Source organism: Spea bombifrons, chromosome 10 (assembly GCF_027358695.1).
Source record: "Spea bombifrons isolate aSpeBom1 chromosome 10, aSpeBom1.2.pri, whole genome shotgun sequence".
In the NCBI taxonomy this organism is placed as follows: domain Eukaryota; kingdom Metazoa; phylum Chordata; class Amphibia; order Anura; family Pelobatidae; genus Spea; species Spea bombifrons.
In genome coordinates, this window is record NC_071096.1 from 35,955,428 (window position 1) to 35,975,728 (window position 20,301).

General features: G+C 44.6%; 1 protein-coding gene across 1 annotated transcript; it reads right to left on the reverse strand.

The window, feature by feature from the left end:
- Window positions 1–2,217: 2,217 nt before the first annotated feature.
- SLC7A5 (solute carrier family 7 member 5) lies at window positions 2,218–16,580 on the reverse strand. The gene is made up of 10 exons (XM_053449518.1): window positions 15,836–16,580; window positions 10,188–10,313; window positions 6,706–6,811; window positions 6,143–6,187; window positions 5,740–5,863; window positions 5,130–5,233; window positions 4,738–4,834; window positions 4,255–4,404; window positions 2,871–3,048; window positions 2,218–2,534 (listed from the first exon to the last, which is right to left on the reverse strand). Exons 1-10 carry the CDS (start codon window positions 16,365–16,367, stop codon window positions 2,479–2,481), a joined length of 1,518 nt encoding a protein of 505 aa, XP_053305493.1. The 5' UTR covers window positions 16,368–16,580; the 3' UTR covers window positions 2,218–2,478.
- Between the last annotated feature and the right edge of the window lie 3,721 nt (window positions 16,581–20,301).

A 20,301-nucleotide genomic window follows, 5' to 3' on the forward strand; every position in this document is an offset into this window, starting at 1 on the left:
TCTTAAAATCCAGCCTTAGTGAGTGATATTAGAGTGTTCGTACCACAAAAATACATCAATGGACTACATTCAGCTAAAAAAAAATAGCAGTACATAGGGATCGTCGGTGCGCTTTAACCAAAATTTTCTATTTTTATGTGAAAAATTAAGGGCTTACTAGCTCGTTAATGAATTATGCTGAAGAAGGTTAAGCCAGGTAGCTCTAAATGATGAAAAGTTGAGTAATAAATTGTGGCAGGTGTAGGTGATGTGGCAATAAACAAAGAGGATTCCGGAGGAAAACAAAATACTTTATTGAAGTGGTCAACTGCATTTGGGGACAAGATTATCACAAAGGAATCAAAAAGAAGCAACGCTACCTACTCTAGAACAATACTGCAGAGAACGTTTTACATTCCTAGAACAAATAGAACACATCTTAATACCGGTTCCAACTAGGTGGTAGGATGACATAACATTTTATTCTCGGTTCTCTTTTGCTTTGCCGGCCATCGCCGTCGACATAAGATACTTGGCTTCTCCACCGCCATGTTTTCATCCATGAACTGGGAAGCTTGGATGTAGAAGCTCTTGGTCCCAAAAGTTGGTGGAAGCAACTACAAAAACGTATAAGCTGTAAACATGAATCGAGGATTTCATCCGAACGGTTTGAAAGAATGGAATTTACGTGGTTTGTATGAGTTCCGTGCCGGAGAATTTGACAACACAACCTTATTCCAGGTGACTCGTGTCAATATTTGCCCCTGGAGCGTCCCAACTGGACAAAGTTTAACCCAACTCCTCGGTACTTTTGTCTACAAGTTGACAAAGCCTTTTTGACTCTTAATCAAGGCACCTTTGGGGAAATTTGGGCATGTAATATAGAGCCAAATTATTTTCCAAGCGATCAGAAGCTTGCAATTAACTTACTGAATATTATAGAACAGAACCGCTGCTTACTGGTTAAATCTGTCCGCCGAGACCAATCGTCTTAATGGATGGGATTCTTTTCCAAACAAATCTGAGTGACAATTATGTTAAGACAGCAGAGTCTAAGCTCTGTAGTGTAACAGTATCCAAGTGGGAAAAAACCCCCCTAAAAATATAGATACAATTATAAATTAAGAAGACGTCTATTCCAAGAAATAATAATAAAAACGTTAAATTAGTAAGACAAAAATATAACATTAAAAACTAAATTTATACTGCATTTTAAACATTTTTTCGTCAAGTATATAAATGTCGACTCTACTGTTAATTGCCACTTCTACATTCAGCGTAACGCTAGCATTGGCGGGGAAAGGAGTGTTTAAAAAGAGCAGAGAGTTTATTTCTACGTATAAAAAAAAGATAATAATAATGATAGGTGAATAAATCGGGAAATAGCTACTATCTCAGTGGGTTAGGAATATAAAACTACAGGGCGACGTAACTGTTGGTCTACGGGACGTACGTTCAGAAGTCACAATGTATAAAATTGAATAAAACTGAATATTGGACCAAAAAAAAAAGAATTAAAAGAAGAAGGTTTAAAAGAATTATAAATGTTCACCGACATTTATAATTATGATTATTAAATCAACACCAAATGTAACAATTCTGTTTAGAACAGACCCCATGAGTATCTTCTTTACTATGAAATACAAAAGCTAGAAATGATTGGGCGTAGAGTAACGTTAGGAAGAACCGAGAAAAAAAACCCAAAATGTCTCAATCAAAGTGTTTTTCTGAATTCTTTGCAAACTCTGACGCGTAAAAGCAGCATTTTATGCAAGAATTAGAATACCATTGCTGTAAGTGCTACATACACGTAAGATTTTTTTTCCTTGACCTTTGAAGACCAGATTCAGTTCAACATTTAAGGACTAGCAAGACTGGACCCGGTGAAAAGAACCCCTGTAGACCAGGCTCGGTATATTTTTGTCTGTAGAATGTAAGCTCTGCGTTCTTGTTTTTAGTGGTTCTAGAATCCAGTGGTAACTTGGGTCCACATCTGGAGTTTCTTTTTACCCCCCCCCCCCATGTGTCCTGGGCTCGATGAGCGACTAAAAAGAGAGTTTGGTTTGATCTACGGAAGCCAGAAGAAAAAAAAATGGCTTAAAATGCTTGTACGAGAAGGTCACCGTTCAGTCTGGTTGGAGGTTCAGAGGTAACTAGATGCTAAATTAGAAAAAACAAACAAAAAATAAACGTTACAGAAGACCGGCCACCGCTCAGCTGTCCTGGAAATGGATCATGTTCTTGAATACCAGCTTTTGAGAAGGTACAGTAAGATGTGTGATGAGCGGTGAGGGACTCGGGCCCTTACGAGCTCTTTTGCACACCAGATAATGATGATGACTGCCGTGTTTTGGAGACAGCATTGCTTAAAATTCGATCCCAGAAGAGTTTGGGTTATTTTGTTTGCTGCGGATTAAATATTCTCTTTACGAACTCCATTGCAATGTAACATGTTCCTTTGCGCCGTTGTCTAGAGGCAGAGGGGGTTTGGGTCGGAGTTTAGGATTCCTGGGGTACGACCTCCATGAGCTTCTGGAAAAACACTGTTGAGGAATCTAGAAATACAGAAACGGCAAGGAAGCGATATGTTTATGCCGATACGAAGTAACACATAACCACAAACTTCACACACGGGCTGTATAATGAAATACTAAACCTAAATCCAAAGACGCCGCTGGATCGCGTAGTTAATGGGATCAGAAACATTTTCTTAAAGATTGTTACAAATGATCTCCTTATTGTCATTCAGAACCAGTTTCTGCATCTTAGCCTCGCAAAGACAGACGCAAACCAGGGCGTGAGGTACTTTCTAATGGATTTTTTATCGGCGCTTTCTTTCAGCGGGGCCGCGCATAAGCGGGGGTCTCTGGGGTCAATAAACACGCACTTACGTATGAACTGCAAGGCCCACTTGGGCTTATTCTGCCACCAGACTCCAAAGTAGTAAACGGGAACTCCGGACAGGATGATGATGAAACCGATTCCGCACTCCACCGGGGTCATGTAGAAAGACACCACGATCAGGAAGAAACACGCCAGGATAAAGAATACCGGGAGAGAGAGATTCACCTGCGGAAAAGAAAATTCACCATGGGGCAGGAGAGAACGGACGTCCTACGGACGATCTTAGAAACCGAGAACGTACATAAGGTGATATTTATATTGGCCGAGTTGCGTTCTAATGCAATCAGACAGAAAAGTATCCTCGTTGCTCCTATAGATATCCTATAGATCTGTAAGGCAGCTTCTGGGCCGGTTCCTGTTTGGCCGGCGGACGTCCGCTCGGCTCGTGTTCCTGCTTCATGCTGCGTTTGAACCTTACGTTCTCCCAGCAGGCGAGCTGCCGGAGGAAGCCACGGACAATAAGCCTTTGAAAAGGAGCAGCGCTCCCAAGCCTTGAGAGACAGGCGTCAGCTCCCTAAAAGCGACGGGCAAGCCGGCGGCAGAAGTCACCGCCGGACTGACACCGACGGAGATCAAACGGAGATCCAAGCGGATTCTTTTGTTAGAATTATTCCCATGCGTGCAACGTAAGATTAGAACCTTTAAACACTTTAGGTGCGCGTGTGGAGCAACTGATTCATAAAATCGCTGAATTTCCTGGCTCGTTTAAAAACATATATATATATATATGAAAAGATGGAAAACTAATAAAAAAAAACAATAATAAAATGAAGAAGAGTGCCGAGACAGTCTGTTCCTATTTCATTACAAACAAATATGCCATAAAACTCCTTTTTGGTTAATTACAGGACTAACCCATTTGTCAGACTGATGTGCCTCGCGGCGGCGTCTTATTGTAGGATTAAAGATGCGCGCTTTCTGCTGATCCCACATAAGTCGCTCCGTCTCTACGCCTCACCCAACTTTTATTGCACCGTTAATGGATTTATATTATTCCCCCGAAAAAATACTTGCTTTGAGCTCGAATTATAGCCACGGCAGGTAAAGAGCACGCAGACATAACCCGCGGCCATCTATTAAATGTGTTATTACGCATTACTTGCCTTCAGGTTCTGGCAAGCCGGCCGTGAGGCTCCTTTAATGAAACATTCCAGAGAACCGCGGAAAAATTAATTAGCCCCGTGACTGAAATACCTGGTTTTATGTATTTTTCCCGCAAATACTATTTTCCTGATTTTTCTTCAAATTAAATGTATATTATCCAAAGAGAGTAAAAAATGCCCGATACGTTGTCATAAATACAGGAGACATGAAATAAATATATTCAAATATTAAACTGCCCCCCAGGTGGGGTATCTCCCCTTTTCTTACCTTGATGGGTCTTTCTAATTCTGGCTTCTTGTAACGGAGCCACATCATCCCGATAATGGCCAGGGCCACGCACAGCCAGTTAAAGAAGCTGAAGAAGTTGATGACGGAGAAAATGTCATCCGAGAAGGCGTAGAGAAGCGTCATGGCACACTGCGGGAAGAGCCGGACGGAGAAAACGCGTTGGAACGGGAATCTACAACATTACCCCTAATACCCACCGATGTGTGTTCTTTATGTATAATAACCATGGTATGGAACCTTAAACTCAGAGAATGATACCGATACTACAAACTAAAAGACTCACACAAAACGACGATGGTTTTACGGAGTTATTTCACCTTTAAGTCGTTAGATCGGATTAAGATATGCTTGAAATGTTTTACAACTAAATGATGAGGATCGATCCCCTAGATGTAATACGACATTTAGTCCTTGAACACTATGCGGTGCCACAGGGTATAAGTAGTTGGCGCAGGTACTTACGGTGAATATGAGCGAGGGCATAGGGGTGAGAAGTTTGGGGTGGATCATAGAGAGAAGGGAGGGCAGGTGACCTTCTCTGGACCCGACGTAGAACAGTCTGAAACAGAATCAAACAATCATAAGTCATCCGTTTAACTCTTTCAATCCCCATGTTCCTCTATAAACCCCAGTTACGCCGCTCTCCTGAAAGCACCTAGTCGGTGTCTCACCTCTTCGGTATAGGAGAGGGTGAGAGTAACGGTTATTTCCCAAGAGCTTTCATGTCAGAAAATGAGTGGCACTTGCGGACTGGTTTTCTGGGACCCCTGGTATAGCGCGGGGCAGGAAGGCATCCCAGGAAGGGTTGGAGGTCAGATGATATACTTATCCAAGTAAAAAAAATGACAACATACCGGGAAGACGTAAAAAGAGAGCCGTTGACAGATCCAAAGCACGATAACCCGACAAACACCGGGATGATCCACGCCATGACTCCCAAGTGGTAATTCCCAAAATCCTACAATCAAAAAAAAATGACATTTGCTTAGAAAGTAATGTTTCTCTCGTGGTCCGGGGTTAAGCCGTGAGACTGAATCCCTTCTTTGATAGCAGATTTCACACAAGAATAAAAAAACCAACATCTTCTCCCAATACCGCATCCATATCAAACATCGTTTATTGGCAATGACGTAAATACAGGTGAAATAATGAAAATGCGGGGGATGGAGAAACGGTGACAGTTATTTGTGGTGACAGGGGGCACGGGTTTCCCTTTCTGAGAATGAAAGAGGAAATGACAGAGAGATCTTGTGTTTATCGCCAAAGATCTAGGAGCTCGACTAACACTGCAGGAGCGGTGGCCACGTAAGATCGGGTTCCTGCTGTGTATTTATCTGCGTGTCAGCGTTATACAGAATCTGGAGGACGAGGTCCCTTTACAACTCAAGCATTAGCTATCCCCTCGACACACAAAGCCACACAAAGCCACACAAAGGCACACTAACCACACAAAGGCACACGTACCACGGCCACGGCCTCGGAGTTCAGCATCTGCTCCGGGGACAGTGTGGTGAAGTACGCCAGGTTGGTGAGGACGTACACCAGGGTCACGATGGGCAAGGAGATAATGATGGCCCGAGGTAGGTTCCTGTAAACACAAGCGGCCATTAGAAAGGAATTCATGTAGAACCCACGATACAAAGCTGGCATAACGACACAGAGCATGGCATAGGGGGAAGACGAAGGCATGAACGCTGGCCAAATCATACGTCCTCGCAGACCATTGGGCTGGCGTGTAACTTCCGCTGTAAGTCATGAGATTCATGGAGCATTGGACTAAAGGTTAATGCCTTCCTCTTACATTAAGGCTCTCAGTTCTATGCGGGATGCTATCTGCATGGGGGGGAGGGGTAGATGGCCAACTTACTTGTACGGTTCAATCATTTCTTCTGTCACAAAATTCAAGTAGTTCCTAAAATGAGAGGGAGAGACGGCTGGTTATGAGATGTACCGGGACACAGAAGCCGTGAACGGCCGGTATCTCTCAGCGTTATAAATCATCCAAAAGGAGAACAGCATGGAGATCAGCCTCCTACTGGGTGCGCTCGGTTCAGACAGTTACCTAAACCTCATCATAATTTATTTAACGCTCATTATCTGTTGCCTGCATTCAAAAAAAACATCAAACGGGGTGAAAAAAAGCCTGCTCTCCGCACTCTACCTATGTGAAAAATTCCATTAACAGAAATAATAACTACAAAAGGTAGCAGAAAATAATTGTTAGTTAGCTGCCGCCTGCTAATCTCCTACACTTGGGACCATGGTCATTCTGAATTGCGCTCGTGTCAGGAGATCCTGCAAGCCTCCTGCGATGCTGATGGCCTTCGCTGGGATTCGGGTCATGGTCGCCGACTGCGCTACGTCTTTATTCAGTACGCTTAGGGGGCCTCTGTCTCTGTTGACAGTGAAACTCCCTAATGTCATCCTCACCATCCACCGTAGGCGAAAAGTCCACTGTAGAGCGCCAGGACCCACTGGCCAACATCCGTACTGGTGCCTTCAAAGGCATGTTCGGGGCTGAGATTGGTAACGTCTCCTACGGAGGAGAAACAGAAAAAAAAGTCACAAACGCAGATATTTTGGTTCCTTAGACATGTTTTCTCCTGACGTTCTAATACTGGTTTAAAGCGCGACTTTCTTCTCTCATCCTTCAGCAGAGGGCAGCAGCTACCCCCCCCCCCACCGCCAGGCTCTCCAACTTGGGTATATTATGTCGCAAATACATTGGTTTTGCAGCATCTGGTTTTAACAATATAACCCCAAAAGAGAAGGGAACGGTAAATACGAGAAGGTTCATTTGCCGGACATATGGTGGGACCCGCAAGCTATAGATATCGCTTTATCATTGGGTTCACACCTTGGAAAGGTTGGAAAGGGAACCACCTCGACTCCTTTTAATTATAGTTTGACACCCTTTCTATATCCCGGCTAATTAAGTCTGCACATCAGAGATAACAGAGCCATTCAAGGCTGTTACTGTATTAACGCCGGTGACCGTTTTATTTTATTGTTATTTTATTATTATTTTATTATTCTTTTATTGTTATTATTCTTTTATTATTATTATTATTATTATTTTATTATTATTATATTATTATTATTATTATTATTATCATTTTATTTTTATTATTATTTTAGATGTGTCGGGTTTAATGTGACTTTTGCTCCTGGATTCCAGCGAGACTCAGAGATAATCTTAACACAAACACCATAAAATGTTGTGTTGTACAAGGAAACCATTGGAAGGATGTTTTTAATGTTCCTATATAGAGTGTCCTTGGATATCTGGGGTGTCTCCATCTCGCTCCAGACGTACATTTATCTCAAGTCAAGGTCTCTGACACGTCGCGGCTTTGAAGATGGAAAGACGGGGATACGGAACAGAGAAAGAAGAGGAACGCCCGTGATACAAAGTGTCACCGAGATGGAAAGGTAGACTTCACGTCCCCCAGTATCCGAATGGGTTTCCTCTCCGTTCTTATACTGTAACAGGTCCAAAAGGAGAGCCTTGAATGACATGAAGTGGTATTATGGGAACGTAACGAGGACAAGATACAGTGAGGAACACCGGCCCATGAGAAAGACTTCTCTGTGTCCTTATATCCTCTCCTCCTGATAACGTGCTGCTCACACGTTCCTGATCCCTGCCAGTGCGAAGAATGTTAATTTCAGACATAAAAACTGAAAAAAACCCCAGACGGGGCAAAAGATAAACCATCTGACCGTCTTCTTGTGAAGCCATGTGAGGTATCTGGCAGTTAATCTGCTGAGAAAGCGGTCACATGGAGCCGGCCACAAAAACTCTGCAAAAGAGTTCGATTTTGGCTTCGGGAACATTTTATGGAACTCTAACCCATGATCAAAAGGATAAAATAACTGTATTTTCACATTAACAGAGAATTTCACACGCTTTTTTCATGTTATGCGTGGCATTGGTGTGTATGTGGAAGAGACATTGGAGAACAATAAGGATTTATTATTATTATTATTATTATTATTATTTCTTAAGGATTTATTCTCCTAATAAGAGCAATGATTTTTGACCAATATTTGTTGTTCTATTTCCGGTTAGATATTAATGTATGTTATATAGGTGAGCACGGAACTGGAGAAATAATTATAAAAGAGCAGGTTTTAAAGCTTTTTAGTAGATGCCGGCAGACACGAGCGCTCGGTATAAAACCCGTGCCATTCCGGGTGTATTTGCATCGCTGTCCCTGTGTTTGCATGTTTCTCGTACCAAAGGTTATCGAGTTCTCATTAGCATAACCAAAACTATAATTTCCGTCTGTTTTTACATGGCGGGGGGGGGGGGGTTGAAGTCTAACGTCTAACGCAGGTGTAAATGTCTCCGATAGCGCAACGTGAGACCATGAGTGCTAGAGGGCCGAGGGACACGAGGAAGGGCCATTCATTCCCGGCACATGCGTAAGATGCAAGCGAAAACATGGCAGCGGAGGGTCGAGGTTTGTGTCTGGGATTCGGGGAGGTTAATCCTCAAGGGGGGGTTTAAGATGGGAGACGCGGCCCCCCCTCTCACACTGGAACCCAATCTTTTGTGATGGGACGTTCTCTTTTTCTTGGTGTTTTGATGAATAGGTTCTGTGGCATTGGCTGCCGAGCGGCGGGATGAGGCCCTCCTTTCACAACGGCCTCAGCATTTACAATGAAGAATGGAGTCACCAGAGGAATTTCAATGGGTGGCGGGGCTGAGAACGCTAGGAGACTTCGCAGGCGCAACTGAGACAGATCATTTCTACCGGGTGCCGCAGAGAATTATCAGATACAAGTGCTTCCGAAATGTAACTTCCGCAAAGGCGGGAAATAAACACCGATGCTGGACTCGGGAAACATAGCCGGCCACGTAAACCCGCACATTCACGCTTACACCAGGGTCAGGAATATAACGGTGCTGGGAGTCACCAAGAACGACAAAACTTACTAAATAATACGATAAAGTCTCAAAGGGCGTGGTTTTACTCTAGAACAATAAAGCAATGTAAAAATCTTGAAAGGAAAATGACATTTCTGAAGCAATTTGGGTGTTGTTTTGTTTCCATTTTGTTCTTTGGTAACACGTTACCGTCAGCTCGGTTCTGGCTGGGTACGGGTATATTTCGGCTGCCCGTTTTTAATAGCCATGCCACGGGGGTTTAAACAGGAGAGCGCTGAAAGAGCTAGCCAGCGAAATCCCCTCCGCGCCATTTAGCAGACACGCCAGCGTTGTCATTGGGCTAATTGAATAAACTTTCACACCAGTCTGAAGAGAACTTTGAAACCAGACTCTCGCGGGGTAAATTCACAGCGCAGACAGAAGACAGGTTGCTTTAGGTACAAAGCCAGGCAAAATGATTGGGATTTGGAAGTAATCCTCTTAGGGGGAGATTTTCTGATGAGGCAAGCAGCGGCCTTATCAAATTAATTCCACTCGAGGCGTTCAACCCCTGTGATAGCCGCTGGCAAAACAGCCGAACGGCAGGGGAGGGGGAACTGGAACGCAAGCCGGGCTGGGATTGTTACATGCCCACTGCTGCTCGGGATCGTCAGACGCAAGCCCCGTTACAGGCATGATCTTATAACACGCAGAATTCGGAGCAGAAGGCTACATTGTCCCAACTCTTAGAAGGTACCAGGTACCGGTTCTCACTCCTTAACTCCTTATAAAAGGGGTCGCCGACCTGGGTGGCGGTAGCAAGTTATGGCCCGCAGCCTCAGGAGTGTGCAAAGTGTATTTCTGGCATTTAACCCCTTAATGACAAAGCCCGTACATATACGGGCTCAAAATGCATTGTTTTCAATGGGTTTAGGGACCGCCCATTGTCCTTAAGGGGTTAAAGAGGTCATGTAAGCAGTTTCCTAGACTGTGAGAATTGGATGACATAATGCAGATGTTGTAAATGAAAAGCTCCTACCTCTCCCCAGCTGCACGAAGCCTAGAATGATGATCATACACAGGGCAAGAAGTTTGGCCGCGGCAAACACATCCTGGACTCTGGTGGCCGCTTTAACGCTGTAGCAGTTCACTGCAGTGAGCAACACTGGAAGGAGAGGGGGCAGAAGTTACTGGCAGCAACACACATGGACCACGCTGCAAGAAACCGTCACACCTAGAAATGTTACGGGGTGTTCAGAGAGTTAGTATGTGGCATGCCAGGTCACAGAGTATACAGAACGGACCCCCGACATCATACAGAGCATACCGAACGGACCTCTGACATCATACACAGTATACAGAACGGACCCCCGACATCATACAGAGTATACAGAACGGACCTCCGACATCATACAGAGCACGGAACGTTTAGAACCGAACCCCGTCAAATGCCTTACGTCACGGAACATTCAGAACCCATCTCTGTTGCAAAAGGCACACTGCTCAGGGTCTATCTAAAGAACTAATATGTATCCGAGTAAAGTAATAAACACAAACGTTACAGTATAACATATATATATATATATATAAAAGAAACGGCAGCCACCCCCCAGCTCCCGGAGTATCATCTGGACAGAGGGTTACTGGTGATCATTAGAAGCGCGGAGGGTACAGGGGTCGGTAAGCGCCCTCAGATCTCCGCTGTGCCCTCCGCGCTTCCCAGATCCTTCAGTCATGCCAGTTTGTAGAAGCCCTAAACACGGCCCCTGATATTCTGCCCCCGTCATGTTTTATTAGGACAGATTTGTGCGCTGGGAGCGAGACAATGCCTCTTTATACTCGCTGGCAGGTAACGCGTTCCCAAAAGCCAGAACATCATTCCTGCCCCAGTTAAGGAGTCACTGGGGGGCTTCCCACCGCACAGCCCTGACCAGCACTCCCAGTAAGCTTCCTGCAAATGCATCTCTCTCGGCTACTAGTCATACTGGGACGCAGGTCCGGGACGATATTCAGTACTCCACAGCTCGCGTCTCTCTCGCACGTGTGAGGAGCGCATGCTACGGCCGTGGCGGTGTTGTAAACATCATGTAGCTGAAATAGTAACAGGGAGGAGCGCGTCCTCACATAGTCGAGACGCGTCATTTACCCCGCGGGTGTCCTTACTGGGAGTGACGCGGATCACTGACTCAGCTGGATGTTATGCCGGGAGGGTGGCAAACGGCAGATTATGGAACGTTACACACATCCCGTCCGTCGTGATAACCCCAGTCCCTGTATACATTAAATGAAACAGATAATAAAGTCTGCAAAATCATGAGATAATGGTAAAAAAATTCAACCAAGAAAATTCAACTTTTAAAAAAAAAGGACACTGGGGAGTAAAATAAGAGCTAAAAGTAACGCATTATGCATTAAAAAAAGTCATTTTTGGCACAAAGCTTTAAAGTGCTCACAATAGCGACCAAAGGAAGGGTTAACGCTCTGCTTTTTTCCTCTGTATTTCCTGCTAAAGAGAACAAATAGTTTGCATTTTTTTTTTTAACCCAAGAAGCACCGACTACTGCGCAAGGTTTCTTTCCGTCCGCACCGGATAAAAAAATAACTCGGCAGCTTGTCTGGAAACAGATTCTGGGTTTCTGAAGTCCTCTTAATTCCCGTTGGGAAAACGTCAAGAAGCAAAGTCCCGACCTGTTAATCCAGATAGTCGAGCTCAGTGGTTTGCGACAGCAAAAGAAACACTAATTGCAAGCAGCAATTAAATTCATTAAAATGGTTTCTAAATGTAAAAAAAAAAAAGAATTATCGTTAGTTATTGTTTTTATATAGCGCCATCATAATCCGTAGCGCTGTACAATGAGTAGACCGGACATTACATGAAGCTTTTTACTCCGATCTTAAATATAGCCTTAAAAAAAATAAGACATTGAAAAGATGATAAAGTTCTCTCTGGAACATTTTGATGTTTGTGAAGTACCCCGGCCCCCGGGCCGGACATTGTGGCACGACTCGTGCGGAAGGCTTAGAACCGGCGGCCTCCCTCCCGCCCCGCGGCTCAGCCATCCACCCAGCATGTTCTGTTACGTTATAAAAGCCGCGGCTTCTCCGGCAGAACCAGTTTCTGTGGCTGCAGCCTAACGAGGTTACAAAAGGTTCTTCAGCGTTAAGCAGACCAGCCCCAGGGAACCAGGCGGCAGGTGTGCCAGAAGCCAAGGGATGGGACAGAATGCCTCCGACAACCAATGGCTGGGATGTTAACGAACTCTTGGGTTACATGGTTTGTATGATTACCATTTAAGAGCCAGAGAGAATGAAATGGATCCAGTATGGATCCAGTACGGAATATCCCTAAAGCCATACTGCAACCACGCTATGTTCTTCTAAGGAAGAATATCACAAGAAGGATTGCGGGCGATGCCACCTCGCCCCATAGTAAATCTACGCCTTTTACTGTTTAATCATACAGAATTACTATAGCTGGTTAGCACCGCGGCGCCATTCTGCTCTGGAAGCTAAAGTGTTAAGCGAGCAGGATGCCGGGGCAAGGCGCCAACCGCAGCGGTACCGGAACCAAAATAAATGATTAGTAATCTGACGAGCAGGAGGGATTTCCAGGGGATGTGCGCAGAAGATTCGTGCCGCGGTACTAATTCGCGTCTTAAACCCGATTATGGAGCTTCTTTAGCCCCCCAAAGTTTTAATGATGACTTAGCCTTTGAGGCACAGCAAGACGGCGCGCCAGGAACCGTGCCGGCACGTGGCAAACGCTGTAACGCGACTACTTCAACAAATAGATAAGAGGGAGACATAAAAGATACCCCGCCCCCCCCGGGGTTACGGCCGGATCCACAGACATCCCTGCTTTTACACAGGTGGATACTGGCTGGTGATCGGGACTCAGCCCCTCCGGTACAGGTTAGCATCGAAAAGACCCCCCAAAAGGCTAAAGTTCAAAGAACAAAGGATGCTCCATCTTAACGACCCGTCGCTGAAACAATGAGGGTGAGAGATTTGTTAAAATGCTGGCCCAGAAAGGGTTAAACTCTTCTATAGAAAGGTTATTCCGCGCTTCTATGTGCGAGATCTCAACGCCGATCAATAAAACAAAGAGAAAGAAGAAGGGGCCGGGATGGACGGACCCCCCTGTAAGACGGATTCATGAGGGTCAAAGCGAGGAGCCGAGGGTCCCGAGGATTTCACACAATGGGAAGATTTATCGCCGGGGTCCGAATGAAAACTACAATCGCATGTTAATAATCTCACGCCACTTTCCAATTCAGGTCCAAAGAATTTGTTTTGTTTTTTTCCACCCCAGTGCCTTAAAAAAAAGAAAATGATTAAAAACTAGAGCTAAAATAAATGTATTTCTCACAGAACATTAAGAGGCCAGTGGCTACAATGTATCAATGATTCCTAAACATGAGGCGGCGGCGATGTGTGTAACGCTTAAACAAAGAGTCTGTAAACACAAAACACTTTAGAGCGCTCTTCAATAAACTCCCGACCACGGCCACCTTCCCCGGGCAGCGGATTGCGTTACGGGGAATCAGCGGGGGTGGGGGGTTTCAGCGGCCCCCCGATACGCTGTATTTTGCAGAAGCGTGCGAGTTCCTGCTGAAACCGGTTTCGCTGGGGATGCTGATGCAACACGAGGGCTGCCAGGATCTAAATGCCGTACTATATGGAGGAGCGGGGGGGGGGATAGTTATGAATGAGAGGTGGGGACCTTTCCAGCCGGATACGTTACACAGATCATGAAATGGAAAATGCACACACGTGTATATATATATACCTGTGCATGTGTATATGTAGCGGTATATCTGCATGTGTATGTACATATATATGCATGTGTATGTACATATATATATATATATATATATATATATACACGTGTGTGCATATACATATATCTGCGTGTGTATATATAAACATATGTGTGTATGTCTATAAATATGCGCATGTGAATATACAGTATATATATATATATATATATATATATATATATATATATATATGTGTGTGTGTGTGTGTGTGTGTATATATATGCCTGTGTGTATGTATACAGTATATATTTGTGTGTATATATATATATATATGCCCGCGTGTGTGTATATGTGTGTGTGTACAGAGTATATATATATATGTGTGTGTGTGTGTATATATGCTTGTGTGTATGTATACAAAATAAATTTGTGTGTATATATATATATATCTGCGTGTATGTCTAAAAATATGCGCATGTGAATATACAGTATATATATATATATATATATATATGTGTGTGTGTGTGTGTGTGTGTATATATATGCCTGTGTGTATGTATACAGTATATATTTGTGTGTATATATATATATATATGCCCGCGTGTGTGTATATGTGTGTGTGTACAGAGTATATATATATATATGTGTGTGTGTGTATATATGCTTGTGTGTATGTATACAAAATAAATTTGTGTGTATATATATATATATCTGCGTGTATGTCTAAAAATATGCGCATGTGAATATACAGTATATATATATATATATATATGTGTGTGTGTGTGTGTGTGTGTGTGTATATATATGCCTGTGTGTATGTATACAGTATATATTTGTGTGTATATATATATATATATGCCCGCGTGTGTGTATATGTGTGTGTGTACAGAGTATATATATATATATGTGTGTGTGTGTATATGTGTGTGTGTGTATATGTGTGTATATATGTGTGTGTATATGTGTGTAATAGAATCTGTCGTACTTTGTACATTTGAACATCGCTGACAATATCAGAGAATCAGACAAAAAAGATGACAAAAAAAGAACATAAATTACATCATTTTCAATCCTTGACTCCAGAAATAGCGACGCCGTATCTTACAAGGTTAAAGTTCTTGGAAATGTAACAGGCACTCTGTAGACTCACAGACAGGTAAGCAGGCACTCTGCAGACTCACAGACAGGTAAGCAGGCACTCTGCAGACTCACAGACAGGTAAGCAGGCACTCTGCAGATTCACAGACAGGTAAGCAGGCACTCTGCAGACTCACAGCCAGGTAAGCAGGCACTCTGCATTGGCACAGCCAGGTAAGCAGGCACTCTGCAGATTCACAGACAGGTAAGCAGGCACTCTGCAGACTCACAGACAGGTAAGCAGGCACTCTGCAGACTCACAGACAGGTAAGCAGGCACTCTGCAGACTCACAGACAGGTAAGCAGGCACTCTGCAGATTCACAGACAGGTAAGCAGGCACTCTGCAGACTCACAGCCAGGTAAGCAGGCACTCTGCATTGGCACAGCCAGGTAAGCAGGCCCTCTGAAACTCACAGGTGGCCAACAGGTTTGTTATATACTCTATGATAGATATTATGTACTGTTTGTCACCAACTAGGCAGGTAAATAGTAACATTCAGAGAGACCGCACAGTGACAGACAAATACAGGCGTGCAGAATCATCGTTAGGCAATGACAGAAAAGGAACCAGGGCCAGTCAGTTTTAGGTAAGCAGAGATAGGTAAGCAGTGACAGTGAGTGACAGTCTGGCAAGCAGTGACAGTCCGGTGAGCAGTGACAGTCGGGTAAGCAGTGACAGTGAGTGACAGTCTGGTAAGCAGTGACAGTCCGGTAAGCAGTGACAGTCTGGTAAGCAGTGACAGTCCGGTAAGCAGTGACAGTGAGCAGGGACACACGGAGTATACTCACAGACACACATGCAGGCCACCAGCTTGGCGGCGTTGTCGGGCACCGGGCAGCTGGGGAAGAGGGGTTTGAGCAGGTAGGTGGCGAACACCAGGGCCACTATGTACTGCGACGAAGGCCGGATAATGAGCAGCTCCACCCACAGCTTGAGGAAGGCCGGCAGCGAGCCGTACACCTCCAGCACATAGGCATAGTCCCCCCCGGACTTGGAGATGGTAGTGCCCAGCTCGGCATAGCACAGAGCACCCACTATGGAGAAGAGGCCGCACACGGCCCATATCAGCAGCGACAGCCCGGGGGAGCCCGCCTCCCGCAGCACTCCGGTCGGGGTCACGAAGATGCCGGAGCCGATGATGGTGCCCACTATGATGGCCACGCCGTTGACCAGAGTGATCGAGCGCTTGAGCTCCACCGCGCCGCCGGCTCCCGGGTCAGCGTCCGGCCCTCCGTTGTCCCGGAGCATCTTCTCGGTGACCTGATGATCTTCCTCAGCCGGGGAGCCGGACTGCCGCCGCTTCAAACTGCCGCCTGACATGACGATAGGGCAGGTGCCGCGGGTCTCAGGGGGTGCTGTGCCGCGGGAAAGGGGCAGTGCCTGTGATGGTCCAAAGAGGGATGCTGGGTGCTCTCCGGGGCAGGATGGTGGGTGCTCCCCGGGTGATGGGTGCTCTCCGGGAAGGATGATGGGTGCTGTACCCTGAGCGGGTGCCGGGCAGGATGGTTCTCAGGGTAGTGCCCGGTGGGTGCTGTGCTCCGGGCAGGACGGGTGCCGTACCCCGCCTTTCAGATGGGTTCTGTCCTCTGTTACTGAGTGCTGTCTCCTTGGCTTTGTCTCCTCGGACGGCTGCTGCCCCTGTGCACGTGTGGATGGGTGTCTAGGGCAGGGAGCCCCACGTGGTCCCCTTGTCTGTGAGCTGTCAGGGTGCTGGGCTCTGCCTCCAGCCGGTGCCTGGGTCCTCTCTTCTCGCAGACCCGGTCCCCGTGTCCTGCCTTGTGTCAGGGTATTAGCAGCTGCTGGGAGTGGTGGTCCTGATGCTCCAGGTGCCCCGCTTACCCCCTGCCTCTGACATCTGCCTCCGGAGCCGCACGCATTTATATTCAGCTGCCGGGAGACGTCATAACATCAGTGCATAGCAATGTGTGTGGAGAGCGCCGCCTGGTGGCGATGAACTCTCATTACACCAATGCTCTGTGTAGATTGTCACAATGGACAGGCTTTACCGAGTCATTAGCAGCACAGGGGCAAGAAGGGGCACCCCTAAAAATGCCCTAACACTGCCTATCACTCATGCCTTGGATAGGGTTAATACCTCCCCTCCATGGATGCCAATGAGCACAGGGGCTTACACGTGTATAGTGCAGGTACCACAAATCCAGTATATCCATATAATTGTGTAACATTTTAGTAGCCATTATTCCTGGGACACTCAAGCCTCCCTGGTCCCTGGCCTGCACGTCTGAATAGCTTATATGCGATAAAAGTCCAAAACATTCCATAGCCTCCTTTTATAATAGATTATAAAAGATGTATTTGCTGAATTTCTTATGGAAATCAGTAGCGCAATTGCCATAGCAACCAATGTATCGTTCCATCTCATTGCTGCAATTTTCCACTTTACAAAAGAACTGCACTTAGCACACAACCCCTTTTATATTAATGCACTTCTGCGTAAAAGTGCCGGACACCTTTACGTGCCTCGAAACACAGCGCTCAGTAATACCCCAAATTATAATTGAAAAATATTTTTTCCAAAAAAAACATGTACGACTATACGGAAGGCAGGCTTACGAGGCATAGTCTAGCTCTAACCGTTCCCTTTCTATTGTGTTTTTCGTGCACTGGGCCAGTGGGCTTACCTTATTCTAAAAAGCCATTCCAGACCTTGTCTGCTTTTGATAATGACTTAACAATAAAAACCTAAATATGTATCCAGTTATTTATTTTGTAAATTAGTTATTTGGGTTCTTTGTTTATAAAAGATCAGCAAACATTCCGCCAAATGTTTATAAACCTTATTACTTTGGAACTGGATCATCATCTGCTGTCAGCAGGTGCCACCTTCTGGCCATGTTTGGCAGTGCAGGTCTCTTTTTTCCTTGCCCTATATTGAGTCACAACTTATTTTAAAGAACTTTTAAAGAACACAAGATTAAATTTTTTTTCGTACTGTTGGCTCTACAGCTGTTGTACATGATAAGGTTTCAGGATTTTTTTTTCTCGCACCCACTAACACTTTAGAAAGTTAAGCGTGGAAACAGCCTATAGGTGGGCGAGCGATATTTCCATGGATAGGGATGAACATTTAGGTTTTGTCTGGCCAGCGCCTACGTAAAATCAGGTTTGGCAAGGTTCCGCAGGCATTGCTGGCTGACCAACTGCCCAGGCACCCACGCAGCCAGGAGGGAGATAACATCCACTTCAAATGACTCTCAAGGGAGTTTCGGTCACTCAGGGTTAAACATTTAATTATAGATTTTATCTCAAAGGTTCAGCATGGGGTCTAAAGTGAGGAGGGAGAACCAGCTCAGCGAGTTAATTGTGCATGTAAAAGGGAAAAGGTTCTGAGTGACATTAACGCCAAATAACCATGAATTAAAAGGCCTGAAACCTGCCTGGAGTCCGTAGAAAGTCCCTCCGCTTGTCACATCGCACTAGAATATGTAAGTCCATGGAATGCCCCAGACCAGCTTTATTATGGGACTCCTGCTGCTGCTAATTCGCTTAAAGTGTCTCTAAATCGGGCGCTTCTGTCATTTGTAGATCTACTCCAGTCTTAAAAAGTGGTTTATAAAACAAAACACAAGTGTTTTCCCCAAAAGACCCGGCACAAAAGAGAACAATCCTGCAGGAACTGCCGGCTTCTGAAGTACCTGCCAAATCCAAAAGGTCATACGGATTCTCATCAGGGTCTAATAAATAAATCTCTTCCTAATCACAGAATTCAGTATTTTAACCCTACACCTGCCAGAGAGAGATGGCCAATTAAAAAAAAAAAAAGAAAAAAAATCTCCCCTATCTGTGCCAAGGATTAAACATTTGTTGTTCTGCTCGCCCTTCTCTGCAATAAACTTTCAGAAAGTTTCCATCTTTACTCCAACACCGACCTAAATATAGAAAAAACCAAGGAGAAATAACAAGCGCACAGCGAAAAAGTTTTATAATACGGCCACCGCTAATTACTTTTAGTGTCCAAAGTCTGTTTCCCACAAGGCAGAGGAAGCAGGCTTAATCCGCACAGAAAACACTCAATGGCTGAATTGTTACAGGAAAAAAATAGGTTGGATTGTTTTATGGATGGGAACTCAGACCTCATTCCTATGGATTTGTTCTCCAAGCTTGGCATCGACTGAATGAATTTGTTTTCATCCAACTTTCGGGTTCGGGGGGGGGGACCTACCCACCCCTTCCAAAATTATGAGACTCATGATTATTGAGATAAGATTTTTTACATTTTATTAATGAAGGCAACAATCACAATATTATTCCAAAGTTGTATACACTGTTTATTTCATATAACCGTACATCGATCTTCCCAGATATATCCGCCTCCAGAGACAATTTTAACAAAATCGTAGAATACGGCCACGTAAAGGAATTCATGTTTTATACAAGATTATCCCCTTTCAATGTGCGTGATTGCTATAAAGTTTAATTTCTGCATTACAGTAATAAAAATCCTCTTTATTGGGTGAATCAAATCCGTTTTTAAGAGTTTTAACAAACATGTATATACACACACCTACTTGTATGTAATCACACACATCTCATGAAAAGCTGGATGTACTGTACTAAGCAAGTAAGGTGCCATGAAAATATTGTAATTATCACAGGAGATAAAGCCACCAGACACATGGAAAAGCTGGGGGTCAGGAGACGCAAATGAACAGAGAGCGCTCTATCCCCCTGTACCACTCTGGGGGTCTCACAGGTATAGAGAGCTCCGTGTCTAGGGTGATATTGTGGCGTCTCATACTGCTGCCCTCATCCAGAGAATGAAGAGGTAGACGGGCTACTTGAAGATCTACAGCTTCATTTATAGAACCGCAAGGAGTATGAAGGCAGCAGTAGCCCCTGAATTAGAACCATAACCGAGGAGCTTGTTTCCAAAAGAGAATGGTGGCCTACCGGTACTGCAGAGGTGAAGCATCGTTATATGTACTGCAATCCTCGCTTCAATTCGCACTGCATATTGTAGAGAACATACATAATAAAAAAAAAACAAAAAAAAAAGAAGTTCTCTATAAAAACAAACATACAGAAAAAAGAACAAAGGAGCAAGCATCAGGCAGCATACATTGTACAATAAACCCAAGAAAACGTTGTTTCAACATAAAAAAAAAATCCCACCGGGTGATATGTTTATATAAATACATATATATATGTATGTATAAAACACATTCAAATGAATGAAAAAGTATTTTTCCTATAAAACAAAGATATAAGCAATTGGCAGCTTTTCAGACAAAAC